The sequence below is a fragment of the Anabrus simplex genome, chromosome 13 (genome assembly GCF_040414725.1).
Source record: "Anabrus simplex isolate iqAnaSimp1 chromosome 13, ASM4041472v1, whole genome shotgun sequence".
In the NCBI taxonomy this organism is placed as follows: Eukaryota; Metazoa; Arthropoda; class Insecta; order Orthoptera; family Tettigoniidae; genus Anabrus; species Anabrus simplex.
The window spans coordinates 97,502,427-97,516,955 of NC_090277.1; the positions used below are offsets into that span (position 1 = coordinate 97,502,427).

General features: G+C 38.2%; 1 protein-coding gene across 3 annotated transcripts in view; it reads right to left on the reverse strand.

Annotated features, from left to right (window-relative positions):
• Positions 1-14,529, reverse strand: part of LOC136884650 (cilia- and flagella-associated protein 298) — a 611,731-nt gene that overhangs the window by 100,519 nt on the left and 496,683 nt on the right. Inside the window, exon 1 of one of the 3 annotated variants that reach the window (XM_067157462.2) lies at positions 10,212-11,422. The exons of the other annotated variants lie outside the window; for them this stretch is intronic. Within the exon in view, the coding sequence (XP_067013563.2) occupies positions 10,212-11,422 (1,211 nt within the window). Of the gene's footprint in view, positions 1-10,211; positions 11,423-14,529 lie in introns of those variants that run through there. 3 annotated transcript variants of the gene reach the window in all.

Sequence of the window (14,529 nt, forward strand, 5' to 3'; positions counted from 1 at the left end):
CCTCTTTCTAAAAATATCTCTGTCCATAGCTTCTTCTTCTTCTTCTTCTCATATATTATTTCTTTCTAAATCTTTCTTTAATTTTATTATTATTATTATTATTATTATTATTATTATTATTATTATTATTATTATTATTATTATTAACATGAGGAGCACAATCAAATGAAGTTCGTCGGAAAGGCTTGAAAGATACATGTTGATTAATAAAAACTGAGGTGCTATGGTCAACGTATGAGACCATCAAGTGGCTGGGTCACGACTTTGGAATTCACTTCCAGGTGCCGTCAGGAACTCTTAAGTCAATATCAACATTTAAGACTGCATGCAGAGATTATCTGCTGAATACCGCTGATTGTTTCGTCTGATTTGAGACGAATTGCAGGTTGTGTGGTTGTGGAATGTAGGCTAGTAACACTCCCATTTTACTGTACTGCTGAAGAACACTGTTCTTTCTTACAATTAACATTAAATAATAATAATATTTATTATTATTATAATAATAATTATTATAATTATTTTTATTATTATAGTGTAAATGAACATAATATTTAGCTTTTAACTCATGTACATAGATCACTATTTATTGCCATACTTGCTTTTTCTGTTACTTTATTATGTATTGTGTTCTGTTTACGCATTGGCTTATATTTTTCAGTTTGTATGTTATTTGTTTTTCATTATGAATTTTTCTCTTTTTTTTACTTTTATGCTCTGAATTTCTTTTTATTTTATTTGTTGAGGATTGCTGTCTTTCTTCGTTATATGTTTTCCAAATCTGTTATTTAATCTTAGTTATCTTTGATTTTATAACAGAATATAACATTTATTTTATATGTATTATCCTCTAATTTACGTGGTTGAGCGTAAGAGAGGGCCACGAGACCTAACTTTGCAACTGCTAAAGTCAAATAAATAAATAAATAAATAAATAAAATAAATAAATAAATAAATAAATAAATAAATAAATAAATAAATAAATAAATAAATAAATAAATAAATAAATAAATAAATAAATAAATAAATAAATAAATAAAAGCCACGAAAAACATGCTGCCAGGTTGTTTTTCGGAACACAAATATGTTTTTTCTTGATCGACAGACAGACTGCACGTAAGTACCTTAGGCAAGTAGTTAAATCATCATCATCAGCAGCAGCCACTTCTATAAAAATAATATGGGCTCTTAAAATCTTACGGGTTTTTTAGTAATTCTTAGGAAGTTCTTTCCATGTGGAACGGTTTTGCGCCTTTCTCTGCCAATGAACTCCAACAATTTTCCGAATAACTTTATTCCATCGGTTCGGTGGTCTTCCTCTTGAACTCACTCCAGTACCAATTTCGTCAATCTGTCATCTTTGATGTGAACAATATTTCAAGGTGACTGTTCTCTCAGGGACGTCCATGACTTTTGTGAGCGATTTGATGTCTTCCTTCCTCTTCCTATTTTCCATTTTAAACCCAGCAATGATCTCTCTGTGCTGTTCTGAATTTTCCTTTGGAAACGCATCCATTGTCCAGGTTTCACAGCCATAGTAGGTACGAGGAGAATGTACTGTTCAAAGAATATTGCTGAGTGCCTCTCAAATGCTTGCCAGCATAGCTTGATGTGCCGAAGGATTTCCGACATATTTACAAGCTGGCCGAGAAAGCTGTATTGTCACTAACCTTTCGTAACAAAGTGGTCTACAGGTTGGAAAAAAAATGCCAACTCTGCTATAATTTGTACCTGACTATTATGGCAGAGGAAACTCCTGTTGCAATGTTTTCTCCTTGTCTACCATCTTTGACGATGCCTCTCAGGGACCGTCCTGCACTCACAACAAAGTGACGGTACTTTCTGTCAAGGACTTCCATTAGCCTTCATGACAAATCAGGATGGCACACTGCTAATGCCGTGATGTCTCTCCCTTGCGTGAATGGCGATGGAAAGTACTGGAACATCCGCTGCATTCAACCGATACCAGTACATGCGACAGTGGTGTCTTCGCAGAATGAATAGATCGTTTCCACAGGAACCATTACCACATAAGAGAAGCCGCCATTCATCATGACAAAGAGCAGTCATTGCGAGACATCGCCAAAGATGGTTGTGCTGATATGGTACGACGTCTTTCACAAGTAAGACAGAAGATGGTAAAGACGGGGGTGAGGGAGATTCATTACATAAATGCGCCCAGAGCCTGGTTTTTCCTCTGCCAATAAGGCATTTGCCAGTACGCCAACAAATATGGCGAAAGCAGATCTGGCGATATTTTTGTACAATGTTCTATGGCTGAAGGATTCTTAGAAACCAAACTTCGATGGCGAACCATTCAACAATTCCCGCAAATTCATTACGAAACCCACTCCAGGGAAATGTACTGCATTAATTCAACATACAAACGTTTATTCAATTAGGCCTCACAAAAACTGATTTGCTATGGATGAAGTTATGTTTGGTTCAAGCATGCGTATTTTCTGAATTTACAATTGTTCGTCCACTTTCAGTTTTCGGCGTAATGATTCCAAAATCTAATTCGGTAACCTTTCCATAGCAATGGACATTTTAAGATTCGTATGTTGAGTTTAATAATTTGTCCAGAAACTAACTCTTTAGTTGTAAGTTACGAAATGCACTGTATGCTTCAGATACAGATGAATCTGCGGTCGGGTATAGTTTCAATGTCTGAGTCATGATAAATGTAAGACAAGGTATTTCAAAAGGCAAGTGGGGAAAACGAATCGACGAAGAATTATGGTACTGGAAAATGTGAGTAATGAAAAGTAAAGACATCTCCATTTTGTCTAGGCTCTTGGTCGACGTTTAAATCGATCAGTCCCAATGAAGGTGCCTGCATCGTATGAAGAACTCCAATACATTCTTGTGTCACAAGACACAGGTAGCAGAAGATACGTATATTTTCTACATGATAAAAGAGGAGTCCGAAGGGGGTGTTGATCAAAACCTTTCCTTCTGGAGTGCATTAGAGAAAGATGTGCTTACTTCAAGCGATTGGTGGTAAGATCTTCTTGGTCTTGTTGGGCGGCAGATAGCCTGGCTGGAGGTAACTGGGCGCTAGCGACAGCCTAGAGAAAGAACATCACACAATACTGCATGCACACACACACAACACAGACTGTGGTTTCCAAACTGTCATAAATCTCATTTAAAATAGCTACGTTTGTTTACAGCGAATTAATGTTACGAAGTTTTTTAGTTAAAAAATATCAGGGCATGACAAATGTTTTTCTCTTGTCAAGGAGACACCTTTGAAATTTTAAGTAAGAGGAAATTTTATTTCATACCATTTCTCTATTAAAATAGCACTTTTCACTCAAAATTATCTAGAAGTTATTTATGATACAAGTTCTGTATGAAAGTGTATACACAATTATTATTTTAAAAAGATAGACTCAAAATTAGAATTAAAAATAGCATTAACAAATTAAAAACAACATTGACAGTATAACATTGAGTTTCAAGTTGTAAGTTTAGATCTTTCAAGGACACCATGGCGATCATGGATAAGACTGTAAATTCACCAATCAACAGAGAATTTAATTTCTAGGCGACAAGAAAAAAAACGAACAATAAAGGTCAATTAACTCATACGGTTTTAATCAGGCACTGAAGAAATAATCATTTAAAAATATCGGAGTTTTTGTGAAGTAGGTAGCAGTGGGATGTGCAATATCTAAATTGATATTCTGTATTTTTTTTTGTATAGCGTGTGAATTATTGTCATTATTTAACACACATCTGCTTGCTTGACGCACTAGTGTTCAAAAGGGTCACTTAACTTTGTCCGCTACTAAGAATGCGTGAACTTTTATCTTAACAAAAAGGATATTTAATTCTATATTCCAAACCTAGAACTACCAATATTCGATCTTCTTTACGCTGTCATAGAGCATCATTCGGCGGACTCAGAACAAGGATTTTCGAAAGACTATTTAACGACAATATAGATTCTTATATCTAACCAGCCTACTGATAGATTTTTGGTTATAAAACACATGAAACTGTGAAGACAAAAAAGAAGGGAAGCCAGCACATGTAAAATACAGCCTTCTTCGCTCGACTTCTCCCTGTTACTGCAACAGTGATAACCATTACGATGATTGGTACGATATACTCCACAGTATCATCTATAAAACAGATCCTGTCTTAAGTGAAGCTAAAATAAACTCGAAAGAACGCTACAGGTCAACTAATAATGATAAAAATAAACTGTACAATAATTATGAGGTTATAAGGGAATTTACGCGCTCAGGTTCTAGAATCCACGTTATTCCCCCCCCTTTTTATTCATAGGCTGTATATTATAGAGACAGGCCATTTTTATTCGCATATTTGTATAAGGTAACACTAAGCTTGACTTTTCGTTTATAATATATATATATATATATATAGGATGGAAAACAAAGAATAGATAAGATACTTTCTTTGTTGTAATTTTAGAACAACCTATATTGAATTACAAAATGTATCATTTTCCTCATTCCTCGCTGAGAAAGAAAATGATTTTTTTGCGACCAGCATGCAAATTTAATGAAAGTTTGTGTCATCATTCATTATAGTGAACCACAAGAAAGAGTTTAAGAAAATAATTGTTTCGATGACTGTCAAATGAACGACTGTGGCCAGTTTTCATTGAGACCTGCTGACTGTCTGTGGATCTATTCATTACGATATCGATATAGAATCAATGAAAAAGACAATTAAAAGCTAAAATATTGTTTAGTAAAAGAGAATAATAATCTATCTATTTTATGTCACTTAAGGTTTTCTTCCTTTACAGTTAGCTAATAAAAAACATTTTTTTCTCTTTATCCTAAAGTATCCTGTGTAACTGATATATTTCATTGGATGGGTGAGTAGTGAATTTGTTTAAACGCTTGCTTTCATTGTTCAATTGGAATTCATGTGTGCCTAAATATCGAAGACCTCTGTGTTATTTACTGGTACGATCAACGAAACTCCGATAACAGGGAAAATTTATAGAATTAACGTTATTTCAATGGGGCTCAACTGAGGCAATATGTTCTGAGTCATAAAAATTTAAGGATTCAATTTAAGGATTATTTACATAGAGATTCTCAAGTATCATAAATTATAATTGTATAAGAAAATAATTATCCTCATTTCATGTTTTTTACGTACCTACCTATTACTGATTTGTGAATTAACAATTTAATATAAACTGTCTAACATTTAATTTTTTAAAAAAATCAATGTTAACAATAATTACAACATTTAATTTAAAAAAAAAATCAATGTTAACAATAATTACAACTTCTTCTAAACTTCCGAAGCATGATTCCTTTATACGAAAATTCAAAAAATAATCAATTTTCACATTATTTACCCAAATTATTTCATGCCAACAGTTGGAAAATCATCAGTCTGAAGTAGCAAAGATGAAAGAACACACGTGCAAGAACACAAACAATAGTAAGAATAACACACCAAACACTTGCAAAAAGACAACGCGTGTGTACACAAATACAAGATGTAACACTGATTTAAACAATCAGCAATCTGAAGAATCAGAGAGATATAATTTATTAGTGCATTAAAAGTTACAAGCACCAAAAACACCATTTAACATGTATGTGAGACAACATCAATAAAACGTGCAAAGAAACTTGGTGAATATTTATGGACACGATAATGTACATGTATCTAGATTAGGGCCGGCTTGTCATAACCACTGAAGAATGGTACAAATCCTGCTCACATTGGAACAAAACCGCTTTTCTCTTGCTCGCTCGGGTAATATGGACATATACAGCAATTCCTGGCACTGGTCTGGAGATTAGAACAGTTTTAGACAAACTGAAGGGAACTCATCTAAGTCGAATGGAATGCATTGAAATGAGAACAATAAATGGTAGATGTACAGTATAACTTTTTTCTTTTTTCTGTAGGGATGATAGTGAAGACTTGTTTTCAACGGCAAAACACGAGGGTATCAGCCCCTATTAATAATAATGCGAAGGTGAAAGATTTCATAGGCTTTCCAAGGACCTACAGTAGTAACATCAGAACTGGAAGAAATGAGGAGTTGACCGGGATAGATAGGACAGGATGAATTGGAAATAAGAGCCTGTTACAAGTAAGTAGAAGCAATAAAAGTCTAAGCCGTTATCACCACGTACGTTTAACTGCTATTTAAGCTCTCGTTCAGGGTTGATTACTGATTCCTGGTATATGGGCGCAAGAAAAATGCTACTATATACTGTGTGGTAAGTATACGGCTTGTGCAGCTCCTCCTTTTAAAACAAGTGGAATTCCCATCTATCCGAGAGCAGGCCTCGCGAATGGTTAATCATAATCGAAGAGCTAGCAGCAAGAACTCCGCGATCCTCATTCTATTTCTTTTCCCACATCACTGATGTCCTCTCAACTCCTACTATACGAGTAAAAAATTACAAAATTACATAATTAATACAGACTGCGGAATGAAACATTATAGTCGCCATCATTTCGGGGGGTGGGGTGGGGGTAGTTAGTAGGTGGTGGTGATGATGTTTTGTTTTAAGAGGACAACCATCCTTTATTAACACTAATCAAAGGGAAGAGTTCTGACACTTCGAAGAATGAAGGTATCTGGAAAAAAAACGCAGGACCACGCAGGGCGTGAAAATGAACGACGAGGGGTCGAAAGAGAAGAAGAGCTGACTCAGAGAGTTCGGATAGGGTAGATGACAGTGAGGAGCTTGACAGAAGTAAAAACAAGGCCAAACTCAGCGAGAGGCCCCTTTTAGTCGCCTTTTCTGACAGGCAGACAGGGGATACCATGGAGTATTCTACCACGCCCATCCACAGGGATTTTATGGGGTTAGTACAAGTTGATATGCAACTCAGTAGGGATGCATAAATGAAATCGGGAGAAGGTTGGTAATGGCTAGCTCAGCTCCATTTGAAGTACCGTCTTATTACAAAGGACACCAAGCATCAGCTGACCAATGCCTTTATCTTCCTCATTGCAACAGCACCCTGAAACAGGCAGTCAGAAAGGAGAAAGAGAGTTTACAGACTAGTTGCCAAAATCGTAAGTATTTTCCGATAGTATGTCTACACACGGCACAAGGAATAACCGGCAACTCGACTGAGTCTCGCATATTTTAGTTTTCGGATATTTCTTGGCTCAGAACAGATCAAAATGTAGCTTCCACTAAAGTCTCAGTCTCATTTATGTCTGCGACAATATGGAAGTTGCTGATGTATGGGTGATGCTGAGTCAAGACTTTCGGTACACTACTAATACGTCTAGATGTTATGAAAAGTGCTACTCACAGAGTCAGTATAGCCTAGTGAAGAAAGCAACGGCTAAATATTTCACTCCTAATCATGCCTTGGACGCCTCATAACGTCGCCACCATTGGTTTTGCGGGTTTTGTTGTTTTTGAGGATCCAACCAGCCTCTGCGCTGAAGACGCAACATGCTGAGCACCTCAGCGGTCACCGGTGACTATTTTTGGATTTACTGCTAGTTCATGGCGGACACGGGTGTCCGCTTTCAAAGGGTATACAAATTAAGTTACGGCCTACAGAGTAAAATTTCAAATAAATGGCGCCCAACGTGTTGCCTTTGTCAAATACTGGTTATTAATTGAATCAGCGTGGAACCATCTTATTTTAATTGTTTTAAATAGTTAGCTAAATGTAAGAACTATTTTTAATGACATTTAGATTTGTTTCATCGCCGCCATAAGACCCATCTATGTCGGTGCGACGTCAAGCAAATGGTAAACAAAAGAAAAAACGACATTTGTTTCAGTTAATATCTATGTCCGATTAAATTAAAATTTAAAAAAGTTTGGAATTTAAAAAAATAATATGATAGTAACCAAATAGGGCCTGTATGAGTACAAATTGAAATTATAGTAATTATTTGGAATCTAAGTTCTACCTACATTAAAAATGATCAACAGTTATATTTGAGATAAGATTAAAATATCAAAAATGTCTACATAAAATCTGCCGTTATACAGAAATTAAATTGGCGGTCAGTTTTTATCTGAAAATGGTACGCCTGGTCGAACATCAGTCAGCGTGGACTAAACCCTGACCAATATCAATACAAAGTGGTCACCAAGTAATTTCTATACTATATATGGACAGTTTTGAAATTTTAGTCTCGTTTCAAATGTCAATCTTAATCATTTTTACATATGATGGTATTTGGATTCCGAGAAAAAGATATAATAATTTTTAATTTGTGCTGAAACAGAACGTATTTGTTTATTATTGTGGACATTAGCACTGTTTTAAATATGGCTTTGTTATTTTATGTTAACTGTGGATTGTGTGCTTTTATCGAAAAGTATTACCGGTTTCCATGTTTTGTAAATTCTGAGTGCCTTTCGGAGTCACCTCAGTCATCAAGACTAACTTGCTGGAGATCCAGAAACCTTCACCGGTTTCAATGTTTCCTACATTCTACTGAATGCCTTTTGGAGTCACCTCAGTGATCAAGACTAACTTCCTGGAGATCCAGAAACCTTCATTTCAATGGATGGATGGATTCATCTGAAACTCTCTCAGCCGATTATGAAGACTCGTGGTCTACATGGAAGAGTCTGAACAGGCTGCGGTCTGGGGTAGGTCGATCTAAGATCAATATGCAGAAGTGGGGTCTATCTGAAGAGTCAACCCTCTCTGCCTGCGGTAAAGAACAAATCATGGCGCACCTCCTTCATTGCAACTCCTGCCCTCTCGTTTGCACCATGCAAGATTTAGTGAAGGCGACACCAAATGGTCGAGATCTCGCCAAATTCTGGTCCGATATGATATAATTGTCACTTTGAATGTACCTCTAGTGTGTTTTTACCAGTTGTCTAATTATTGTTTCTCATTCTTAACTAATAATTTATATGATGTATTGCTTCTGATATGAATAAATAAATAAATAAGTAAAAAAACGGTTTCCATTATTAACATTATTTTATAAGGAGGATAACAAACGTGTGACTACAAGAACATCCAGGTATTGTACCATGTAGAACAAATGGATGGTCTTGCTGCTAAAATAAACTAGGCGCGTCTTTAAAGAAAGGTTAATAACCCCGTAGGAAAAGTTTAAAGCACGATTCTTCTGATGCAATTTGCAGTAGTATTGAGTACCTACTCCTAAAAGTGAAGTCTCTGTGTCATACACCAATTCATCAGAACAAAAAAACCCAGCTTTTCATCTTAACGTTACAATGGAGGGATAAGAGCTTCTCCCACAGTCTCTCAATTAGTAATGATCTCGGTTATGGAGAGCAAAAGAAGAAGACCTAAGAGACGATAGTTTCATACAGTTTTCAATGGTTTCAAAGAAGCAAACTTAGAAGAGGAGGCCACATTACTAGTTGGTAGTTCCATTGATTTTAATAATTCTACAGGCATTTATTAATACCTAGTTATTTCCCGCTTACTCAGGCTCAAATCGGGCTCGGGATGTGGACCTAGAGAAGCAAGCTATTTATGTTCCGTGCTTGTCTTACCTGTCAGCAAAGTATAAAATACTTATCGATCGGTGAATTGTCAGAGGCCTGCTATTCGGAGCAAGAGGCACCCTCCCTAGTCAGACATCGACCTTACTACAAAATATGAAAGTTCCATTATGCGAAATAGAAAAAAATAGTAATACAGATAATGGGCGACTCTCCACAAATCATTCATTTCTATCTTTATTGAGAACGCGATTAACATACCTCCCCCCCACTAACCCTGAAAAAAGAAGGTAAAACAGCACTAACAATTAAATTTTAACTTTTTGATGTTTTTAAACTCCATTGAAATTGTAACCTGACTGTATTCCGAATCTGAATCGTCACCCCTCATTGGAAGAAATATGCTGCGGAGGGGCTGATAATGGCGGGGAGAATACACAAAATGATAGGGGTTCCGTATATCTAATGTTACTTTTTTATGCTAATTTGAAATGCAACTGGTTCAGGTTGAAGTTTGCTTGTCAGGCCTTCAAGCATCTGCCACATTCTCAGCACTACCACATTTTCCCTCTTGCAACACTTCCATTTGCCTTTTCAATATCCAGGAATATGATGAACAGGTTCCTGGATATTTAAAATCATATTGCAGAGTTACAAGAGAGACAGGTGCTTGAAGGTCTGATAAGCAAACTCGAGATATTGTATCGATGCTGTCAATAAACACTGGTGCAATGTTTGGCAAGCAAGTTGAAAGCAGAGTGCAAGAAGAAGAGGAAGACTCACCCCGGGATGGAGGTGGACACAGGCACAGCATCCGCGATGCTCTCTCTACTCATCTCGTCAGCCATAGCCACCTTCAGTTGATGACCGAACGAGGCAAGGTCTTCCCTGAAGACCTCACTCCCAGGAGTTATGGCACCACTGGTGAGCTGCTGCGGGAGCGGCGTCACTCCATTCTCTCCCGTCTCCAGCGCGTCGGGGTCACCATCAGCACCGACGAGCGCAGGATCCTCCTCTTCCTCATTGTAGATAACAAAGTAGGCGAACGTGAGATAGATGACTGAGATGATGAAGGACGGGATGGGTATGGCCATAGCATACACGAGATTCATGTACACCTGGTGCATGTCCAGCTCGGTGATCACGAGACCTGGGTCTATCTTACTATAGTAACAAGAGAAGTTCTTCCCTTCCACAGCGTACTGCTTGTAGAAGATGCTGCAGTTGAGCATCGGAGGATACCCACAGCCTTTCACATTAGGGAACAACTTGGCACCCGTGTAGTACCACTCGGAATCGTTACCCATGAGTCCATACCTCTCCTCAGGCAGAGCATCCTCATACTCATCCTCCTCTTCCTCTCCATCAATCAAGTCCTCTTTGTCCAGATCGGTATAGTCAAGATAATTGTATTCCCGGAGGGCACGTTTCACTCTTGTAACACTCGCAGTCACTGTCGGAGTCACATTACGTAACTGATTATTATGTTCTGATGTTGTTTCAACAACAGCGATGCTGGTGGTCGCTCTTTTGGACTTGGTAGGTGAGGGTAATGGTGAATTGATTTTTGTTGATGATGGCGGAGGATGAGGAGCAACAGTAGAAGATGATGAAGAAGAACCACTTAATACTAGATGCCTCTCATTCAGTTCTACCTCTAAGTCTGTCTCAACTACCTCTTCTGCTACCTGTGCAGCCACTTTATAGTTCACCCTGATCTGAGTACACTCGTAAACCTCCTTGGTGCACCCTTCTCGACATGAACTCCAGGAGCAGTTTGAGGCACCCTTACGCGTGAGTACGTCCATCGTCTCGCACAGGGCCGGCTCCACGTCGAACTGCATGAAGATGGTAGTGAAGGCCGGGTCGATAACGAAAGGCACCAGGAAAAGGAAAGCGAAGAGGCTGAACGTGCCAAGGAGAACGAAGAAGGCAGTCGTGTAGAAGAGAAGTTTTTCCAACAATGTCTGCGGTATAACCTCTGGTTCCTCCATGATGGTGGTTTGAGGTCTGGCTGCTGCTACTACTACTTACTTGTTTAACAACAACAATAACAACAACAGTTTGGTGATGGAATCAGCTGTTCATCTGTCAGGCAGCCCCGCAGTGGGGATCGGCTGGAGGGGGATGTTGGGAGGGGTAGCCATCTCTTCAAGAACAGCACTGAGCTGCTGCCCTGTAAACGCGGACACAAGACAAGTTACGACCAGAACTACACTGGAGAGAAGGAAGCGAGTGCAAATTGTGTCATTTCCGCTGATAAAGGGAAGTTACAAAAGAAATCAAATGCCAGTGAAGTTGAACTACTTTAAGGGCAGACGGTTAAGAGCCTATGGTGAAATAATGCTCCGACAAGCTGAACACTTCTCACTGTATCTCCCATAATATTAAAGATAGAAATGCGCAAATTTTTTACTATATAAAGTCAAAACCTTAATCATCTCAGCGAATTACATTTCCTTTGATATAGAATTATCGTTTGCTCTAAGCACTTACAAAATGTATTATAGGGTGATCCGTTCTCCACCAGAGAACAACATGAGCTCACCTACTTTCGTAGTGACCAAGCCCAATTTTTCCTAACACTGGAGAGCTCAGCCACATTCACCGTGGGCTAATTAACATTGTCAACAGCTCACCCGAGATATTTCTGGAGTCGCTGCAGACATTCTGGTTCAATTCACTATTTCGTTTGAGTCTTCGGATAAACATTCCAAACTATGATCCAGAGGAATTGGACTTCGGCCACTTGGCTGGAAAGCAAGCTGTTACTGAGGTAATAATAATAATAATAATAATAATAATAATAATAATAATAATAATAATAATAATAATAATAATATGCTCGACGATGCCGAAATATAAATACTGTAAATATTATGCAAGAAAAGTGAATCTCAATGAGGCTTATTATAGTTCAAGTTTCATTATGATACAAATGTTTAACCAGTTAGGTAAGGATAGCAACGCACCTGCGCTCAACGCATTAACTTCGCACTTGTTTCCAAAATCAAACATGTCGGACACATATATTAACATTAATGCACCTTCTACTTCCAATATTCCACAACCACACGCCACATTCCCACAAATTCACTTCACCATCTGTACAACAAACAATTTATATTTGAAATAGAGATAGGTTATGATAACTTTCTATCAAAACTTTGAAAACATATGGCATTGTCAAGGTATCCGATCCACTCACGGAAAATCAATTACCCAGCGCATGCGCTCTGTTCAGTAAACTCAACTGTGAAGCGACATCTCGACAGAAATTTATGAACAAAGCCCGGATTTTCATGCCGTAACAGGTTAGATTGCAAACTAAATTTGGTAAACAGGAAGTGCCGGCCACCCGCTCTTCCGCAATGTAGCAAGAGTAACATAAATTATAGGAGTTCTGATGGGCCGTACCCCTAATGTTTATGCAAACCCCATAGCATGGTCGTTGTGAAGGTAGACTATACTTGCTCCTCTCTTCAGAAACTTTGCATTCTAACCTATTAACGCATAAAAATCCGGGCTCTATTTATTAATATTTAAACAGAGTTATAATTATCGTTGAGCATAAACAGTCGTATGTAACTCGCCTATAATGGAAATTAAAACACTCTCGTGTCTTAATTATTTCCATTATAGGCATGTTGCATAATGCACTATTACACGCCACTAATTACCTTTATAAGCTTTCGAAAACGTCGAAGTGCCAGTTGTTGCTCATATAGTGGTACTAGTCACAGGTACTAACATAGTGGTACTACTCGCAAGTAAAGGCGACCCATAGTGTTCCCCGCGTGATGGTACTAATTACAAGTAGTCTCATGGTCCTATTTCGATCATTCCTTACGACAGGCAGTGGATACCATGTGTGTATTCTTCGTCTGCGTCCCCCACCCACAGTGAGTAGACTTTGTATTTGACGCAAAATATGTAAATTACGCTCTCAACCGACCGTACTAATGTAATCCTAAAAAATATAACTATTTCCTTACTCAGCACCACGTGTGGTGTTGTATGATGGGTATTCAGCCCGAAGGCTGGTTTGATCCTCCACAGCTCCGCCAACAGATGTCATAAATAGCCTCGGTGTCGCTGAAGAGGCATACCAGGGAAATGAGGAGTGAGGTAGTTTCCCGTTGCTTTCCTCATTGAGAAGAAGTTGCTATTACATATCAGTCTGCCAAGCCCACTGGAATGCACACACCAACCGACCCTATGTGCGATATTTTCACACCATAACAGGGATTGGCTGCATAAGGAATGGCATTACTAGCATCACTCATACCTCAGTCACTTGCATATTGTCAAAGCCACGGATAAAACTGAGACAGATCGATGAAAGTAACAAATTTATTCTAGCCCATACTAGGAGGTACAGTGCACTATAAACACCGCATCCCGCCAGCAAAGGCATATCAGCACCATACGATTTGAAAAATCTGCCCAAACCGCTACAAAATATTTCCTGTCGCGTGTTTCATTAATGCAAAAAATGTATGCGTCCGAAAATTGGTAAAGTTGTAAAATTATGTAATAAATTCCCTTTTAACACGTTGGCTGCCAGTTTATAATGCAATGACACCCTTACCCAGCTGCCACAGGAAGATAATGGTAGTGGGCTCCAGCGCCACTGTCGGCAGCCCTGAAGATGGTTTTCCGTGGTTTCCCATTTTCGCACCAGGCGAATCCTAAGGCTGTACCTTATATAAGGCCACGGCTGCTTCCTTCCCACTTCTAGCCATTTCCTGTCCCATCGTCCCCATAACATCTATCTGTGTCGGTGGTACGTAAAACCAACTTCCACGTTTTGTTTATTTCAAAATATAGTTTTTCCGTACGAAGTAAAGTCAATTCATACAATCTGAAATCGAACGGCCAAGTTTTACAGTGCATATAAATGAGCATATTATTTACATACACGCATATAAATGCAGTTTTCTTATTATTTTGTTTAAAACAAGATATATATTGATATTCAAATCGATAAAACAACGAAAATGAATGAATATTTACAAATTTTATTCGCCGCCGGAGGCCTTTACAATGCATTGTTGTTGACAGTCCACAATATTAACAACAGCTTGACAGTGTGTAACTT